The sequence below is a fragment of the Oreochromis aureus genome, linkage group 15, assembly GCF_013358895.1.
Source record: "Oreochromis aureus strain Israel breed Guangdong linkage group 15, ZZ_aureus, whole genome shotgun sequence".
Classification (NCBI taxonomy): Eukaryota; Metazoa; Chordata; class Actinopteri; order Cichliformes; family Cichlidae; genus Oreochromis; species Oreochromis aureus.
This window is the reverse complement of record NC_052956.1, coordinates 21,275,088-21,293,971: the sequence shown is the minus strand read 5'-3', so window position 1 is coordinate 21,293,971 and position 18,884 is coordinate 21,275,088. Positions and strand designations below refer to the sequence as shown.

Genomic DNA, 18,884 nt, shown 5'->3' with positions numbered 1-18,884 from the left:
ACATCGGTGCAAATTATAAGTCTGTATCATAATGTCCGGTGTTTTCGTGTTTGTTGTTTTGTTTTTATTTTGTTTTATTTTGCGAGTTGGTTATTAGATGCTGCTCCAGCCAGCCAGAGAATCCCCGCCCTCTCCTCCCTGTGCCGCAAGCAGCAGGCGCACCATAAACGGAGGGCGCCTTACTCCCAGCAAATGGGCGATAGAAAACCGATTGGTGCCTATGACATTCCCAATATGCGCTGGCTGCCGTCGGGGAAGCATGAGTACGAGCATTTTTTTTTTTTTTTTTGCCGATGCCCGTGATGCCGCCCGGGCAACCGCCCGTGTCACCCGTGATCTAAAACCGCTACTGACTGTAAGTTCAAAGAGTGATACTGAGCTGTTTGATTCACTGAAGATCCAGGTACCACTGATACAGTTATGCTGACCTTGTATCAAGTTTACTATATGAAGAAATATAAGAATAAGAGTGTTATGCTCTTGCTCTCAGTCTCACAAATGAGACAGTCTCAGAGATGAATGCAGCATCAACTTCCTGCTCACTTCCTCATAGTGACATCAGTCGTCTTGTCTCCTTTTACTGAATGAATTCAGTTCATAGTGTTTAAGCAGCCACATCTCCCTCTCTCTCTTAATGTAGATATTAAATGAGGTAAGTGTTTACTTTAATGCAGCTCTTCTGTACATTTGGTTCATTATTAGAAAACAGTGTTCACGGTGATGTTTGTCTGCATACATGAAAAGAGGTCAAGATTTAAACTCTTCACACACCAAAATTTGAGTCGTGATGTTCGCAATGATGACACTGCAGCAGTGACCACTGTTAGCAGTTAGATGAGATGTGTTAGTGGTCTGAGACCTGATTGTTCCGCTTTACACCTCTGAAGCCGTTTTTTTCTGAGACATGAAGAGGAAGTGTTTAGCATTCACTAAAAAAAGCTCAAACTGTACTTAGCAAGAAGCTGGAAAGCCAGTCAGCACAGCACAAGAAGAAAGTTAGCCTGTTAGCATCAGAGCCCTTGAACAGCATCTACAACTTGAGGATTTTGATTCGCACTAAGCTTTCAAACTAAGCGTGCACAATCACACATGTTGTCATCACTTGTATTCTTTATTTCTTTTGTTTTTAAAGTGTGAAAGCTGAAATTGAGTGGTTTTTCTGTCAAATATGTTTTTTGAATGTCACAAACTGTTAGGTTAAGGCTGTGTGCAGGCAGGAGTGGTGGTAAGGAGGACCCAAAGTGCAGATGCTCGGAGGCAAAAGTGTATTTCAAAAAACTCAGCTTTAATGCTGGATGGCAAAAAGTAACAAAAACCCCAAAAATACAAAATAAACTTACATGAAACAGGCAGACGGAACACACAGCAAAATGAACGGCAGATCGCAACAATGACAAACTGAAACACAGGGCTTAAATACATAGAGGGAGCAATCAGGGAATGGGCAACAGGAGGGAAACACAGCTGGGGCAAATCAGGACTAACGAGACAAGGAAAGCAAAACCAGATACACTAACATGAAACACGGACTTTCAAAGTAAAACAGGAAACATAACACAGAGACGCGAACTTAACAAGGGGATACAGCCGACAGGGGAGACCGCAACTATAGAACACAGACATAAACCATAAGACGGAACTCTAAGAAACCAAAGACTAGAAATGATAAATAATATAATAAACTCAAAAGCCCTGGGTCAATGACCCAGGCATCCTAACACAAACAGGAAGTTTGATATCATCATAGATACAGTGAGATACACCGCTCCTTTTTTGTATTGTTAAAAATGTCATGCACCAAATTAAACAAAAAAAAGGTACTGTGCAGTGTGTCACTTAATATACAGGTAAATGTCACTAGATGACAGTAACAACGAAGTCTTCTTCATTTCCAGGCCAATCCTGAAGCATAACGATTGTTACCTCAGTACAAATATACTGTCAGTTACATGTTTTAAAGATTTCTTCAGTAACTAAGGATTTAAATGATGTATTAACTGAGGTTAAGTAGTTCACTTAAAGTTTTTTGTGAAGACATCAAATAAAAGATGAATATTTAGATATATTAATGTGCTTCAGCCAATAATTCTTATGATATACTAAAAAAAACATTTCATGGGACTTACTGCAGTAGCTAATTCTGACTCAATTCACACTCATGCACACCGCTGCTTGATCCATGGTCTACATACCTTTGGATTACACTCAACATTAAATCATACAAAATTACAAATTTACTTTAAAAAGAACAAAAATGAAGTTACTCTATCATCCAAACATTGATGCAGCATCAGAAAAACAATAGGAAACATTTTATGAGTAACATCCTATTTCTTTGGTTTGCTGATGGTGGAATAGAGGTTGCTGGGATCATTGGTAACACCAGCAGGTGAGGCAGCTGTCACTGTGCTGTAAGTCACAGTGTCGTCATCACCACCAGCCTGCATGGAAACATTATAAGATGTTCTTAAAGATAAAACCTGACATGGAATTTAAAAATCACAAACTTGCTGCCAACATCATCCGTAGAAAAGTCAAAATCTTACCCGGGCTTTATTCTTGGTCTTCTTGGTGAAGCTGATGGAGGCATATGACACACCATCATCAGCATCAGTCCACATCGTGTCCTGATTGGTTCCTGGACCACATTCAGTGTCTGCAGGGTTTAAACTCAGTCCCTGAAAAAATAGTTTTATATTTAAAATCTGCTCAATGTAAACAACAACTTTGTCCTAAAGAATATTTAATTGACGGATTCAACTTATTTGCAAATCATTTTCCTTCCTTTCAATCTTTGAATCTTTTATACACTGAACTCATCACTAAAGGTCATTTAAAGACTCAGTCTGGTATAAAACTATAGAGTTCAAAGATGATGACATGAATGACTGAATAAGAACTTATTGGAAGATTTGAACTCACCGTGTTGTTGCCACATTGTGTTTTGTTTTCTGAAAAGAGGAAAAAGATGAGTTTACTTATCATAAACTTTAATCTGTGATTGTTTTCACCTTTAGTTTTCTTCCATCTGATGATCACCACAACAGTTATTAAGAGTGCTGCTAAACCCACAGGAACGATGATAAACCCTGAATGACCTGGAGAGATTATTAAACATGTTAAACATGATACTGAATTTCTCCACACATAGTCAAGTCTCAGTCTGACATCCAGATTAAGTAAAAAGAGAAATTCAGTCTCTACCTCCTGATGGAATATTTGATGCTGTTGTCAGTGTCCCTGCTGATGTCTTTAATTCCTCTCTTGTTGTCCATGTGTTTATTTTCACGGTTGGTTTAATTGTTGATGTTCTGGATTTTGTTGTCGACGATGAGGTTTTTGTGGTGAACTTCACTTTTGTTGATTTAGTTGTTTTCACATCTTCACCTAAAGAAATACAATAACAACATTAAAGACACTGAGAGTAAGAAAAGACTCACCTTTAGTATTTGTCCATATGTTGACTGTAACAGCAGATATTAAGAGTGCTGTTAAACCCACAGACAATGATGATGCATCTCAACAAATACAGATAATCTGAAAATAATAAAAATATTTTGGCTTCAAATTTCTGTTCAGTACAAAAGCCAAAGATTTCAAATCTAATAAATACAGTTGGTTTTCTAACATGTAGAGATGACGGTTGAAGTGTTTTTGGACTGTGGAGTTTCTGGCTGCAGTATTTATTTAAAAATACAAAATCAAATATTCTAAATAAACACCAGCAATGAAAATGTTAATAATCAACTAAATGTGTTCAAAAATATATTAGTAATAAAATTTCATTTCATCTTTCATAGAAGCTAAACAGTCGATGCAGATTTTAAAAAAAACAGAGCGATTCAGTCACTACCGTCTGGTTGATTTGATGTTGTTGTCAGCGATGTCTTTACTTCCTCTTTTGTTGTCCATATATTTGTTATTTTTAATGTTGGTTTAATTGTTGATTTTGTTGTTGTTTTCACATCTTCATCTAAAGAAATACAATAACAACATTAAAGACACAAACAGTAAGAAAAGACTTGAAAGTAAGTGAACAACAACAGAGAGGAAACAGTGGTGAGATGTTTAACAGTCTAACAAGTCTCATTTTTGATGATGTCTCATGTCTGAGGATATGTTCTCTTTATCTTCATACAGCCACTCAACTGTGAGTCTACAGTGTTCATATGTCAACACAGAGCTGTTCAAGATGCTTTATCATTGTTCTCATGTACATACACTGGTGAAGATGGAGATATTGTAAGAGAAAAGCAACAATAGAAAAATGAACTTCATCACTGTGATCATAATTATTGTGGTGTTTCAGTTTGTTGTTTTAACAGGACAGTTTGAGCTGAAAACATTAAGATGTAAATACTCACTGTTAATAACAGACAGATGAATCATAAAGTCTGGACCTTCATGTGATCCTGTTGCTGTTTTGAACTGTCTGCAGGTGTAAAGACCAACATCCTGATCTGTGACCTTCTTTATAACCAGAGAACAGTCTGCAGAAAGACTCAGTCTGTCTGATTTAGGTTTGACTTCTTTATTCTGTTCAAGGTCAAAGATTGCTACTGAAATCCACGAATGACTGACGATCCAGGTGGTAGTTGAGTTCCTGTTGAGAAAGAGAGAGAAATGTGAAACATCAAATATGTTATGAATATGAGTGTTATGTTTATAATGTAACATTTATTTTAAATACCACATAGGTTTATGATTCAACTTTAGTTTTTAAGAGTCAGCTCAAGTCACAAAGTGAATCATGACTGTCTCAGTTAAAGGAAAAATAAAGAAGTAACACTTGTGATAATAATGCAGTTTATTAATTGAATGTGTTTCTATGTACACTTACCTTTAAACTGAAGCATCAGTATCAGTAATGAAAACATTTGAATCCATGTGAATGCAGCCATCGTGCTTCTCTGTCTCTCTCAGTCTCTGTTCTTGCTCTCACGTTCACAAATGAGACAGTCTCAGAGATGAATACAGCATCAACTTCCTGCTCACTTCCTCATAGTGACATCAGTTCATAGCATTTAAGCATCCATATCTGTAACTCCCTCTCTCTCTTAATGTAAATATCAAATGACTAGAAACGTTTTTAAATATTTAATAACTTTTATACTTAATCTTTAATTATATTTAATTTATTTATATTTTAAAGTTACTACTTTTAGCAGCTAGACCGTCGTTGACCGCCGCCATGATTCTAGCCTGCTTTTTACATCCAACACAAAAACTGCAGTCGTGGTGCTTTCGATTGTACTCAAAACGCGGAAATTCTGCCTTCTGAATAGGAAGATGTAGGTGACACCAGACTGCAGATGAGCTGCATACAGGGCTGGACTGGGACAAAAAATCGTCCCGGGCATTTTGACTAGAGACCGGCCCACCATTATAGGAAAAATCATAAAGCCTTTGAATGAAAACAAACACTGTTGTGACAGTGATGTACACTGTTCTGATGGTATATATGTATATATGTATCAATCTATCAATCGTTTGTTGTAAGACTCAGATAATTATTTTTTAAAAGCGAGACATTTTAAATGAGAATAAGAAAGAGAGGTGTTTCTTTGTGCCCCCCTTTCCCTGTTAATGCCCTAACTGGCCCCCTGGCAACACTTTGCTAGATCCGCCCCTGCACAGTTACCAGCTGTCAGCTACGTAGAAAATGATCCTGGTGTTATTTGTCTCTCAGAAACAGTTCATAACTTCCCTTCAACTCATTCATGTCACCTAAAAGGTAAACCTGTTTCTCCATCACCTGTTCAGCTCTGATGATTCAGTAAGAACATCTCCTGGTTTCATCTTCATGTGTCCCTCTCACCAGATAACCAAACCGATATCATGACCAGCAGCTTTACAGCTGTGGCTCCAGCAAACATCAGCTGATACTAGAAATTAATATTAAATAAATTCTAACAACAGCTGATCAATCTTAAACGTGCTTGTTTATTTTAAATACAACACAAGTTTAAATTTCAACTTTAGTTTCTAAGAATCACCTAAAGTCAAAAAGTTAAAAGCACATCCTGACTGCCTGTCTCTGTCTCTGTTCTTGCTCTCACGTTCACAAATGACACAGACTCTGGAAAGACTCATCCTGGACCAGCTCCGACCCATATTTGGACCACATCAGGATCCCCTTCAGTTTGCTTACCAGCCCTGCCTTGGATCTGAGGACGCCATCAATTACTTGCTCAATTGTGTCTACACCCATCTGGACCAGCCGGCGAGCACTGTGAGGGTCACGTTTTTGACTTTTCCAGTGGATTCAGCACCATCAGGCCGACCCTCCTGGGTGATAAGCTAACAGCGATGCAGATAGATGCCTCTGGATTGTTGATTACCTGACAGAAAGACCGCAATATGTGCGTCTTCCACATTGTGTGTCTGACAAGGTCATCAGCAACACAGGGCACCACAAGGACTGTCCTCTCCCCTTCCTCTTCACCCTCTACACCACAGACTTCAGTAACTGCACAGAGACCTGTTATCTTCAGAAGTTTTCTGATGACTCTGTGGTGGTTGGATGCATCAGCAGGGATGATGAGACGGAGTACCGGGCTGTGGTTGACTCCTTTGTCATGTGGTGCGAGCAGAATCATCTGCAGCTTAACGTGGCAAAGACCAAGTAATTGATTGTGGATTTTAGGAAGACTAGGTAACCCTTGACCCCTGTTTCAATCCAGGGGGTCGATGTGGACATTGTGGAGGACTATAAATACCTTGGAATACACATAGACAATAAACTGGACTAGGTTAAAAACACCATTGCACTTTACAGGAAAGACCAGAGTCGTCCCTATTTTCTGAGGCAGCTGAGGTCCTTCAACATCTCTCGGACAATGCTCTGAATGTTCTATGAGTCTGCTGTGGTCAGTGCCATCCTCTATGCTGTTGCATGCTGGGGCATCAGGTGACGGGTCACAGATGCCAAAAGACTCAATAAACTGACCCGCAAGGCCGACTTCCACAGTCGCTAGAGGCCGGGGACTGAGCCTGCCTATTTGCCTGATGCGCTGTCAACTTTACGCAATAATGCGAGAGGTGGAATTGCTTGCTTGTTTATTAAAGTGCTTGAAAAGTTTACAGAGCAATGTGATCGCTCATGATTCAAACTCTTAAAACATCACAGGCTCTAATGCAACAAGGGGAAACTCGTTGTGTTGCGGTCAACAAAAACTATGGCTACCCAGCCCTGCTCTGTCAAAATCAAACCAGTGAAAGACAGACTGACAACGCCCTCTTAATGTCACCGCTACCACCCACGTGACTCCCGTTACACATCACCATAGCAACCAAACAAATGAAAACCCAGTGATCATTAAAATTCAATACATTTAATTATGGCTCCTACAAGGAGAAACGAGCAAAAGATACAGGTAAGCAGATGTGTCATTGGATAATGGCAGGTCATGTATCCTAAAACATTAAGAATCAGAATACTTTCTTAATCTCTAAGGAAACTATGTGGGTTACAGTTCCTCCAAGAAGAAATGGTAAAAATAGTAACAGTAACAGACTAAACTCCAAACAACATATACAATAATATAATATTAATTAGTCAGTGTAAATTGTTGATTTGTCCTGTTCTCATTGTATGACGAATTATGATGTCTGTTTAGTAGCCGTTTGCATACTATGCATACTCTCTCTCTCTTCATGTGTGTGTGTGTGTGTGTGCGCGCCAGAGGAGTGTTCGCCCAGGGCGCCAAACAGGCTAGGACCGTCACTGGGTTCCTCGTTGACCTCTAAAGTCTTTTATTTTTGTTGTTGTTGTTTTCTGAGAAGTGAAGGGAAGTGTTTTGGTGAGAATGTGGGTACAACAGCAGCAGAGCTCTGGAGGTTTCATGATGACCAGATGAACCTCTGACAGATAGATGGTTAAGACACTGATGAGCGTGAGAATATACTATGTTGAGGTTTCACACAATTCTCAACATATATTAGATCATTTTATCTTGTTTTTAATGCTGTCTGAGTATAATTTGCAATCATATAAGAGCTGAAATGTAAGGACAGCCATTCATGCATTATTTAGAAAAGGGTCAGTACAAACAAAACTGTTCAAACCATTAATTAAATATTTAAAATTGAAGATGAAAGAACAGGAAGGATAACTGGAGAGAACATTACATGCTACCTGATACTGTGCTCTGAGGTCTCAGACAGGCCCCAAAAAATAAAATAAAAAAACATACTATGTAATAAAACATCAGTTACTGTCACTGATGTCACTGATGTCACTCTCAGCTCAATAACTGAGATAGAGCAGATATTTTCCATCATAAAAGATAAAATAGGGAATGTGCAGCACATGTCACCAGTGCTAGCATTTAGGAAAAAAAGATAAGATAAGATAACCTTTATTAGTCCCACAGCGTGGGAAATTTGTTTTGTTACAGCAGTGGACAGTGCAAAGTTACAAAGAAAAATTAGAAGAAAAAACCCCACTGGAATAAGATATCAATAAGATACTGTGCAGAAGTGTACACAGTAGAATAAAATAAAATACTACATACAATAGAATAAAATAGAATACAAATGCTATATACAATCGAGTATAATACAACGATGCCAGAAAAGAGTATTGCACAAAAACAACCAACAAAACCCATTAAAATGTATTGGTGGTCCCATTGAACCTTTTCTTTCCTGTCTCTTTTTTTGTATGTATTTTTTTGTGAAGGGAAGTGGTTTGGTGAGGATATGCAGAGCTGTGGAGGTTTAACCCTCTAATGCTGACCACATACATATCATGCACTTCTTCTTTCTGTGAACTTCTCATGAAGACAGCTGGTGACAAATGTCTGTTTGCTGTTTTGTTTTTTCTTGAATTCACTGTCCTTAAGAATTTACCACAAAGTTTGGTGTGCAAACAGTGAGTAATCATAAATTTCCTAATGAAACTGGAAAAGAAAACAGTTTACTTAAACTTCACACTTACTACTTACTACTAAATGTCAGCCTAATGAAAAGTCTAACATTTACACAGTTCTGTTTTTAGTGGAAATTGCTCCAGAATTAAACAGTTGTAGGGAGATCACTACTGTGATAGTTTTTAATGTTAATCTTAGTGAAGTGTTTCATTAATTCATTTATATGAACATGCAGAATATTTTCATTTATCTAACACTGTCATATGTGAGTCTGAACATTTGCTGTGTCACCTGGTAACCATGCTGTTCCATCACATACTTTGTCTGTGCATAGACCAAAGTGTACTTTTACCCATACACTTATGTCACTGTATTGACTCATATAATCACAGGATATCATTGAAAGCACTGCTGCAGTGTTGGTATATTTATAGCAAAAGGTTTAGCATGCATTAAAAAGCTCAGATTCTTCTTACTGTACCATGAAGGTGGAAAGCAGGTCAGCACGGCATAGTAAGAAATCATCACCAGAGCCCTGAAACAGTAACTACTATTTAAGGATTCTGGTTAACATTGAAATTAATCCCACAAACTAGGCATGTGCAATCAGACATGTTATTTTCACTAGTACACTATTTGTAACTTTGTGTTTTGTGTTGGTTTAGTTTTTTGTTTACTTGTTTTTATATTCTACTTAAAAAAAAAAAAATTTTAAATGACCTAAATCGATTTAAGAAACGTTAAGGTGAATATTAATGTAATAATATTCAATGTAATAATGTTCACCTTGTTCAAAGTAATCCACTGAATCTATGAGCACATGCAGTGGTATGAAAAAGTAATCCTGCAGTCTTTGTATTCTCAAGTAAACATAATCACACTTAATGGTAAATGGCCTGTATTTGTATAGCGCTTTACTAGTCCCTAAGGACCCCAAAGCGCTTTACACATCCAGTCATCCACCCATTCAGACACTCATTCACACACTGGTGATGGCAAGCTACATTGTAGCCACAGCCACCCACCTTTGGTAACTCTGTTTGACTCAGAGTTACCAAAACTAATAAGTGAGCTGATCTATCTATCTATCTATCTATCTATCTATCTATCTATCTATCTAGATAGATAGATAGATAGATAGATAGATAGATAGATAGATAGATAGATAGATAGATAGATAGATAGATAGATAGATAGATAGATAGATAGATAGATAGATAGATAAAAAAAACTTAGCATGAGAAACATCCTATTTCTTTGGATAATTGATGGTGGAGTAGAGGTTGTTGGGATCAGGGAAATTCCAGCAGGTGAGGAAGAAGCTTTCACAGTGCTGTAGGTCACAGTGTCACCATCATCATCATCATGATCACCACGGGACTTTAAGAAAATAATACAAAAACGTCTTAAAGACATAACCTGAAAGGAGCTTTGAAAATCATGAAGTTATTAGTAACACCATCTGTATGAATATCAAATTCTTACCCTGGATTTATTCTTGGACTTCTTGGTGAAACTGATGGAGACGTAGGAAACACCATCATCAGCATCAGCCTGCACAGTGAATACAACACAATGACTGCTCAGTAATATGTGGATTTATAATGAGTCTGTTTCACATCTGTTTAAGTAAGTTCAGCATCAGGTCCTCATCACATCATAGTTTCTGCTCTTCTCTGTTGAAACTAACTTTGTACTGGGAGTAGTGTGTGATCTCACCGTGTCCTGACTGGATCCTGGACCAGACTGAGTATCTGCAGGGTTTAAGCTCAGTCCCTGAAAAAATACAGTTTTATTTTTAAAATCTGCTCAATGTAAACAACAAATTTAATCTAAAGAATATTTAATCAATTAATTCAACGTATTTCCCAGTCCTTGTTTCTTCCTTTGAACCTTTATGTCACTGAACTTATCGCTAAAGATCATTTCACTAGCTGGGCCCATGCGCTCATTTTAGGTTTGACAGTGTTTTAGTGGTTTGGGGAAGTCCTCGAAGGGGACTGGCGGTGGCTCCCAGGCCTGGCAGATCCCAATGTTCGAAACAGAAGTAAAGAAGTTAAAGAATTGAAAAGGGAAGGGAGGGTGGGGCACGAAAATGAGAACGAGCGGCCTGTAGAACTGAGGGAACCTATATACATGAGAACCGGAAGGAGCGTGTTTGGAGACGTGGTCCCGCTCCTGAAATTCCGATATTTCATCTCCAATTATAGGCTCAGTCTGATATGAAACTATAGAGTTAATAGATGATGATATAAATGACATGGCTGAATTTGAACTCACCGTGTTGTTGCCACATTGTGTTTTTTTTTTCTGAAAAGAGAAAAAAAGATGAGTTTACTTATGAGTCAACTTATCATAAACTTTAATCTGTGATTGTTTTCACCTTTAGTTTTCTTCCATCTGATGATCAGCACAACAATGATTAACAGTGTTACTAAAATCACAGCAACGATGATAAACCCTGAATGAACTGGAGAGATTATTAAAACATGTTAAACATGATACTGAATTTCTCCACACATAGTCAAGTCTCAGTCTGACATCCAGACTTCGAAAAAAGAGAGATTCAGTCTCTACCTCCAGATGGAATATTTGATGCTGTTGTCAGTGTCCCTGCTGATGTTTTTAATTCCTCTTTTGTTGGATTAATTGTTGATTGTGCTGATTTGATTGTTGTTTTCACATATTCAAAAATGCAATAACAACATTAAAGACACCAACAGTAAGAAAAGACTTGAAAGTAAGTGAACAACAACAGAGAGGAAACAGTGGTGAGATGTTTAACAGTCTAACAAGTCTCATTTTTGATGATGTCTCATGTCTGAGGATATGTTCTCTTTATCTTCATACAGACACTCAACTGTGAGTCTACAGTGTTCATATGTCAACACAGAGCTGTTCAAGATGCTTTATCATTGTTCTCATGTACATACACTGGTGAAGATGGAGATATTGTAAGAGAAAAGCAACAATAGAAAAATGAACTTCATCACTGTGATCATAATTATTGTGGTGTTTCAGTTTGTTGTTCTAACAGGACAGTTTGAGCTGAAAACATTAAGATGTAAATACTCACTGTTACTAACAGACAGATGAATCGTAAAGTCTGGACCTTCTTGTGATCCTGTTGCTGTTTTGAACTGTCTGCAGGTGTAACGACCAACATCCTGATCTGTGACCTTCTTTATAACCAGAGAACAGTCTGCAGAAACACTCAGTCTGTCTGATTTAGCTTTGGCTTCTTTATTCTGCCCAAGTTCAAAGATTGATACTGTGCTGCTTGAATCACTGAAGAGCCAGGTAGTACTGATACAGTTATACTGACCCTTGTATCACATTTTACAAGACAGAGTAACATCATGTCCACGTTCAGCTGTGACAGTTTGAACAGTTTGATGTTGCTCAGTTGTTCCTGTTGAGAAAAAGAGAGAGAAATGTGAAACATCAAATATGTTATGAATATGAGTGTTATGTTTATAATGTGAAGTTTATTTTAAATACAACACAAGTTTAAGTTTCAACTTTAGTTTAAAAGAGTCAGCTAAAGTCAAAAAGTTAATCATGACTGTCTCAGTTAAAGGAAGAATAAAGAAGTAACACCTGTGATAATAATGCAGTTTATTAATTGAATGTGTTTCTATGTACACTTACCTTTAAACTGAAGCATCAGTATCAGTAATGAAGACATTTGAATCCATGTGAATGCAGCCATCGTGCTTCTCTGTCTCTCTCAGTCTCTGTTCTTGCTCTCACGTTCACAAATGAGACAGTCTCAGAGATGAATACAGCATCAACTTCCTGCTCACTTCCTCATAGTGACATCACTCCTTTACTCTCCTCTTACTGAATTAATTCAGTTCATTCAGCTTTTAGACATCTCTATCTGCCCCTCTGTCTCAATGTAGATATAAAATTTTAACATTTAATAACTTTTATATTTAATCTATTTTGCAAACTCCCTGTTTTCCTTTAAAGGACTGTTTAACAGTGGAAAATATCTTTATCAATAATAGAAAAGAGGAAGTTAAATGTGTGAAGAATGTTAGATGAGGTAAGTGTTTACATTAATGCAGCTCTTATGTACATTTGGTTTATTACTAGAAAATAAGTTTATGGTGATGTTTTTCTGCACACATGAAATAGTTGACGACTCAAATTATTTACACACTAGAATCTGATTCTTAATCATTGTAATGAAACATGGTAATACTGCCACAGGGGCCACTGTTAGCAGCTTGATAAAAACACAGATCAGATGTGTTAGTGATCTGAGACCTGTTTGTTCTTCATTGAACCTCTGAAGTCATTCTTTCTGAGAAGTGAAGGGAAGTGTTTTGGTGAGAATGTGGGTACAACAGCAGCAGAGCTCTGGAGGTTTCATGATGACCAGATGAACCTCTGACAGATAAATGGTTAACACATCGATGAACGTGACACTAAACTGTCTGTAGGATTCACACCAGTTTCTACACACAGCAGGTCCTTATACCTTTTTAATGTTGTGTAAGTATAATTCAGCTATCAAAACTAAAAGCAGATGTTTGCACGTTTGGAAATGTTATAATAGAAGTTCAGTACAAACAGAGCTGTTCAAACCACCAGAGTAAAATTTTAATACTGAATATGAAAGAACAGGAAGTCAAACTGGAGACAATAATAGATGGTAGTTTGTACTGTGGTCTGTGGTGGATGGATCAGGTGTGTGTGAGAGAGAGAGTTTGAAAACACACAATAAAGTGGTTCTAAATATGTTTTTCATTTATTCGTATTATCATCCAAAACATGAAAAAGTAAAATGTAACATTGAAGTTATAATTTGAATCATAAAATCTTTTACTATTTTTAAATGTCTTTAAAACTCACCTCCTCTCCACATCTCAAAAAGAGAGAGAAGAGCTCAGGGATAAAAATAAAGTATAAAGACAAACAATCAAAAGACAAAATTTAAGAAGCAATAAAAAACCTGTGATTCTGATCTCACTGTTTTACCTTCAGTAAACATCAGCAGCTACAGATTTACACAACAAAAGATCCTGTTTATCATAACTAAATGAAGGATAAAATATTGTTTTAAGTTAGATTTATCTAAAAACAAATCAAACTGCACATGAAAAAGGTTTTAGCTAAACATGAGATAAAATCAAAACTTTTTTTTGTTCCTTTTTTGAAACCTCTTTTCTGACAGGAGAAACATGATCTGAATGCTCTGTTGAGCCAAACTCATTTGTTTTGCCCAAAGGAGCAATATGAAATGTCTGTAGCCTTGCATTCTTAGTTTTTCTTTCTTTTTTTCTTTTATTTATTTTCATTCGTATTCACTTTGTTTATGTGTAATTTAGCAATACAAGAGCTGACAGGCAATGAAAAGTAAGAAGGGGTAAAGAGAAGACAGGGGAAAAGAGAGTGACACAAAAAATAAAAAGCAGAGAAAATCTTAGAAAAGAGACAAATAAAAGTACGAAGCAGTCATAGTTAAACTCAGCAGATCACCAACTGTTGCACCTGTAAGAAAATTGTAAGAAAATATATAAAAAGCAAACAGCACATCAGGAAAATACAAAGACACACATGTACATGGTCAATTTTGCTATAAGTGTGTGTGTGTGTGTGTGTGTGTGTGTGTGTGTGTGTGTGTGTGTGTGTGTGTGTGTGTCACAAAACGGACTTAATAATGAGGGTCCGAGGCCACAACAACACCCCTGGACCCAGAAGTAGACAAGGAACAATCCAGTTCAGCAGGGCCATCCAAAGCACCCCAGGAGTACTTGAGACCCAAGCCCACACGTCCAGATGACAACCATGTGCAGAAGGAGGAGGGAGGCCCCAGAAAGAGTTCCTAAAAGTTCTCAAGGACAGTGACCAGCAGGGAGTGGTGGGGAGGAGCAACCCTCACCCATCATAACAATGTCCCACAGAGCTCAGCAAGTCTCAGACTTAGACCCAGCCACACACACACACACACACACACACACACACAGTGGAGTCTGACAGAAGCAGAAGAGTCTCCAATGTTTTCATAGTTCACTCCATCTTCACCCTCATCATTAAGCTCCTGTGGAAAACAACACAACACACTTTAGATTCTCTCTGATATTCATACTTTGTGATGTTGTTTTCCTGTTTTATTCGATGTTTTCAGTCTTATGCATTTTTATTACATTTTTTAGATTTCTTATGATTACAGTTAAGCTTGGAACTTATAAATATTATTATTATTTTATTAATTAGTGTTATTAACTTAAATATTACTAACATATTTCTCATATATTGGCTTCTTTTCATTGTCTTCTGTTATATTCTGGAATCAAATTTAAAATCCTGCCCTCACATAAAATGTCTTGAATAATCAGTAATACTGATACGGTATCACCCTCATAAGAGCACTTCCCTTTCAGATTGTGGGCTTCCTTGTGGTTCCTTGAGTATTTTACAGTCGAACTGGAGGAAGAGCCTTTGAAGATTAGGCCTAAAACTTTCCTTTTGCTCAGTCATATAGTTAGGGCTGGATCAGGTGACCCTGAATCCTCTCTTAGCTATAGTGCAAAGGCTGCTGGGGATTCTCATGATGCGTGGAGTATTTCGTCTTCAGTCACCTTTTCACCCGCTATGTGTTAATAGCCCTCTCTGCATTTAATCATTACTTGTTATTAATCTCTGGCTCTTTTCCACAACATGTCTTTTGTCCTGTGGCAGATGGACACGACCAGTTGTGGCAGTTGGTGTTTTGTGTCATGTGTACTCAACACCTTTTGTTTATGGTTTAAAACAACTAATAATAAATTTCATGAACTTAAGAAAGTAAATCAAGCAGCTGCAGAGTCTGTTTGAGTTTACTGAACTTAGACATACCTGCTGTAACATCTAAGTCAATGGTCAATGGTCAATGGTAACTTTATTGTCCCTAACGGAAATTGATTTGCAGTATGTCCATACAAACAAACAAACAGACAACCAACACATCACATACACTCACCAAAATAATATAATATAAGCCTGATAAAACAACCTAGATTTTTCATCAAAATAAGTGCAATGTGCAATGGCAACAACACTCATGGTTTAGTGTTATTAACTGTGATAATAGCACTAGGTACAAAAGACAGTCTGTGTCTCTTTGTCTTCACTGCAGGCACTTTATAACGACGACCTGATGGAAGCAGTTGAAAATCATTAAAGAGAGGATGATCTGAACACAACAGGACAGAGTTTGCCTTCCTCAGCACCTGCCTGTTATAAAAGTCCACAAGCTGGACCTGAGGCCTCCCTGAAATCTTGCCAGCCACTTTAACCAGGTTGTTAAGTCTGGTCTTATTATTCAGGGACATATTACCGTACCAGGCAATGATACAGAAAGTTAAAACAGATTCAATAAAACTTTTATAAAAAAGAGTCATCATTTCAGATGAAACATTAAAACCTCTCAACCTCCTTAAAAAGTACAATCTTTGTTGGACCTTTTTCACTGTAGCAGCAAGATGTGAATCAAAGGACAGAGCCTTATCAAGAACAACCCCCAAATACTTATAACTGTCCACCAGTTCAATGGCTGCACCATTTACCACTGTTAGCGCAGGATGGGGCGATGTCTTCCTGAAGTCAATAACCATGTCCTTGGTTTTTAAGGTGTTAATCATTAAGAATGACTGATCACACCACGAAACAAACTCATCCACAACAGGCCCATGGGAATCCTCTTCACCATGAAGGAGGCTTACAATGACTGTGTCATCTGCATATTTAATGAAATGCCTGTTGGCCTGTGTACTGCGACAGTCATTAGTGTACAAAATATACAGTAGAGGAGAGAGACAACCTTGTGGTGAGCCAGTAGAAGAGTTCAGCTGTTTGGAAAAACAGCCGTTTACTCTCACACACTGAGATCTGTCAGTTAAAAGTCTAAAATCCAACCAACGAGATTAAAATCAAGTTTAAACTGGTTAAGAAGCTTATCAACTAAAAGATGTGGCTGGATAGTATTAAAAGCTGAAGAAAAATCAATAAATAAGAGCCGAGCATGAGCTTTGGCGCCATCAAGATGGTGATAAAGGTAGTTCAACAGAGTGACCACTGCATCATCCACACCTCTACAAGGCCTGTATGCAAATTGTAGTGGATCTATAAGCTTCTCTACTTGCTGCAGGATCTCCTTCCTGACAAGTTTTTCAAAGGATTTCATCACTAAGGATGTTAAAGCGACAGGCCTAAAATCATTTAATGATGTAGGTTTTGTGGTCTTAGCAACTGGAGAAATAATTGATTTTTCCATACCTCTGGAACCTTCTGTTGCTGAAGAGATAAAAGAAAGATATAATAAAAATACTGCATAATTGCTCAGCGCATGTTCTAAGCACCTGGCCACATATATTATCAGGACCTGGACTTTTATTAATCTTACTCATTTTAAAAGATTTCCACCCTTCTTTCATCAAAGAACAAAGCTGGCGGGCCCTGGTGCTCTCTATTAAGAAATCAAGTGTATTCCTTGGATTATGATTAGCATTAAATCTCAAATAAAATCTATTCAGCTCATTGGCTAACTGAGAGTCTGAACTAAAACCAGGCAGAATGATCTTATTACAGTCACTGTAACAGTGACCAGTCATGTGTTTCATGCCTGCCCAGGCCACCCTTAGGTTATTGCTACCCATCTCCGCCTCTACCTTATCCTTGTATTTTATTTTGGCTTTTTTAATTTCTGATCTGATCTCCTTCCTAATTTCTCTAACTTATTCCCTTCAGTAAAAGCTTTTTTCCTTTCATGAATCAGCCTCATAAGAGCTTTTGAAGACCATGGTTTGTTGTTAGGGAAAAAATGCACAACCTTTGAAGGGATAATCATGTCTCTGCAAAAGGAGATATAGCTGCAGACAACGTCAGTGAGTTCATTAATGTCTCTGCATGATTCTATAAACACCGACCAGTCTGTACAGTCAAAGCAGCCCTGCAGGGCTAAAGAGGCATCGTCACTCCAAACCTTTATGCGGTGTTTCCTCACTTTCTCTCTTCTCAGCACAGTCTTGTAAACTGGCAGAAGATGCACCGTGTTGTGATCCGAGGATCCGAGGGCGGGGCCAGCCACAGATGTATACGCACCTTTTATGGAACCGTAACACAAATCCAGAGTCTTATTGAAGCGTGTGGAACAGTTCACATACTGATAAAAACTGCTCAGTGTTTTCTTCAAGTCGCAGCGATTAAAGTCCCCAAGAACAATATTAGGAGCCTCAGGGGAGAGAGATTGTAGTGAGTGGATGACGTTGGAGATGGTGTCAGTCGCATTCTTAGGATTCGCTTTAGGATGGATGTAAACGACGGTGACGTTGATCTGTGGGAATTCCCTCGGCAGATAAAACGGCCTCAAAGACACAGAGAGGAGCTCAATGTCAGGCAGACACACTTGTCTACGAACGGTCACGTTTTTACACCATTTCTGATTTATATACAGACACACCCCTCCTCCTTGAGATTTCTGGGTAGCTCCGGGGTCTCGATCCAAACGTATGGGAGACCCGAAGCCTTTTAGTTCCAGAGAACAATCAGGGTCAGAATCCTTGAGCCAAGTCTCTGTGAATGCCATTAGACATATATCCCTGTAGTCACGTAAATGTGCGACATTCAAATGCAGTTCATCCAATTTACTCCACAGAGACTGCACATTAGCCAGGATTATTGATGGTAAAGGAATACGATTGTATCGTATTTGCTTCCGCAATCGCTGACGTACGCCTCCTTCTTACCCCGCTTTCTTGCTTTGACTCTGTTAAAACAAAAGTGCCGCTGTGGTTACTGGATAATCCAGAGCTGGAAAACACTGGAGGGTGAAAAGAGTCCAGAGACGGGCCTTTCCACCGAAGATCCAGAAGAAACTCCCGTGAGTATGTAATTGTTTGAGAGTAGCACTGACTCCAAACAACCGTCAGGATTGCCAATAAAACCATGCGAATTAAAAAACCCATCTTCATTAAAAGAAGTTCCACAAAGCACAAGCCGATGCTACAAGATTCCTCAGGC

General features: G+C 38.1%; 2 protein-coding genes and 1 long non-coding RNA gene across 5 annotated transcripts; all 3 read right to left on the bottom strand.

The window, feature by feature from the left end:
• Positions 1 to 1,726: 1,726 nt before the first annotated feature.
• LOC120433249 (A-agglutinin anchorage subunit-like) lies at positions 1,727 to 4,618 on the bottom strand. Of its 2 annotated transcripts, XM_039599227.1 has the most exons (7): positions 4,365 to 4,618; positions 3,854 to 3,973; positions 3,205 to 3,387; positions 3,012 to 3,098; positions 2,923 to 2,951; positions 2,547 to 2,678; positions 1,727 to 2,441 (listed from the first exon to the last, which is right to left on the bottom strand). In XM_039599227.1, the coding sequence occupies exons 1-7, from the start codon at positions 4,387 to 4,389 to the stop codon at positions 2,328 to 2,330; spliced, it is 690 nt and encodes a 229-aa protein (XP_039455161.1). In that variant the 5' UTR covers positions 4,390 to 4,618; the 3' UTR covers positions 1,727 to 2,327. The 2 variants fall into 2 exon arrangements, with proteins under 2 accessions (XP_039455161.1, XP_039455160.1); XM_039599226.1 differs by lacking the exon at positions 3,012 to 3,098 and having other exon boundaries at positions 4,365 to 4,582.
• Positions 4,619 to 10,169: 5,551 nt separating this feature from the next.
• Positions 10,170 to 11,528, bottom strand: LOC120433250. The gene is made up of 5 exons (XR_005608428.1): positions 11,451 to 11,528; positions 11,154 to 11,343; positions 10,593 to 10,649; positions 10,359 to 10,427; positions 10,170 to 10,253 (listed from the first exon to the last, which is right to left on the bottom strand). It is a non-coding gene; the product is annotated as an uncharacterized LOC120433250 (long non-coding RNA).
• A 2,938-nt stretch (positions 11,529 to 14,466) lies between these two features.
• On the bottom strand, positions 14,467 to 18,587 carry LOC120433247. Of its 2 annotated transcripts, none has more exons than XM_039599222.1 (2): positions 17,695 to 18,587; positions 14,467 to 14,925 (listed from the first exon to the last, which is right to left on the bottom strand). In XM_039599222.1, the coding sequence occupies exons 1-2, from the start codon at positions 18,448 to 18,450 to the stop codon at positions 14,770 to 14,772; spliced, it is 912 nt and encodes a 303-aa protein (XP_039455156.1). In that variant the 5' UTR covers positions 18,451 to 18,587; the 3' UTR covers positions 14,467 to 14,769. The 2 variants fall into 2 exon arrangements, with proteins under 2 accessions (XP_039455156.1, XP_039455157.1); XM_039599223.1 differs by having other exon boundaries at positions 17,848 to 18,587.
• Between the last annotated feature and the right edge of the window lie 297 nt (positions 18,588 to 18,884).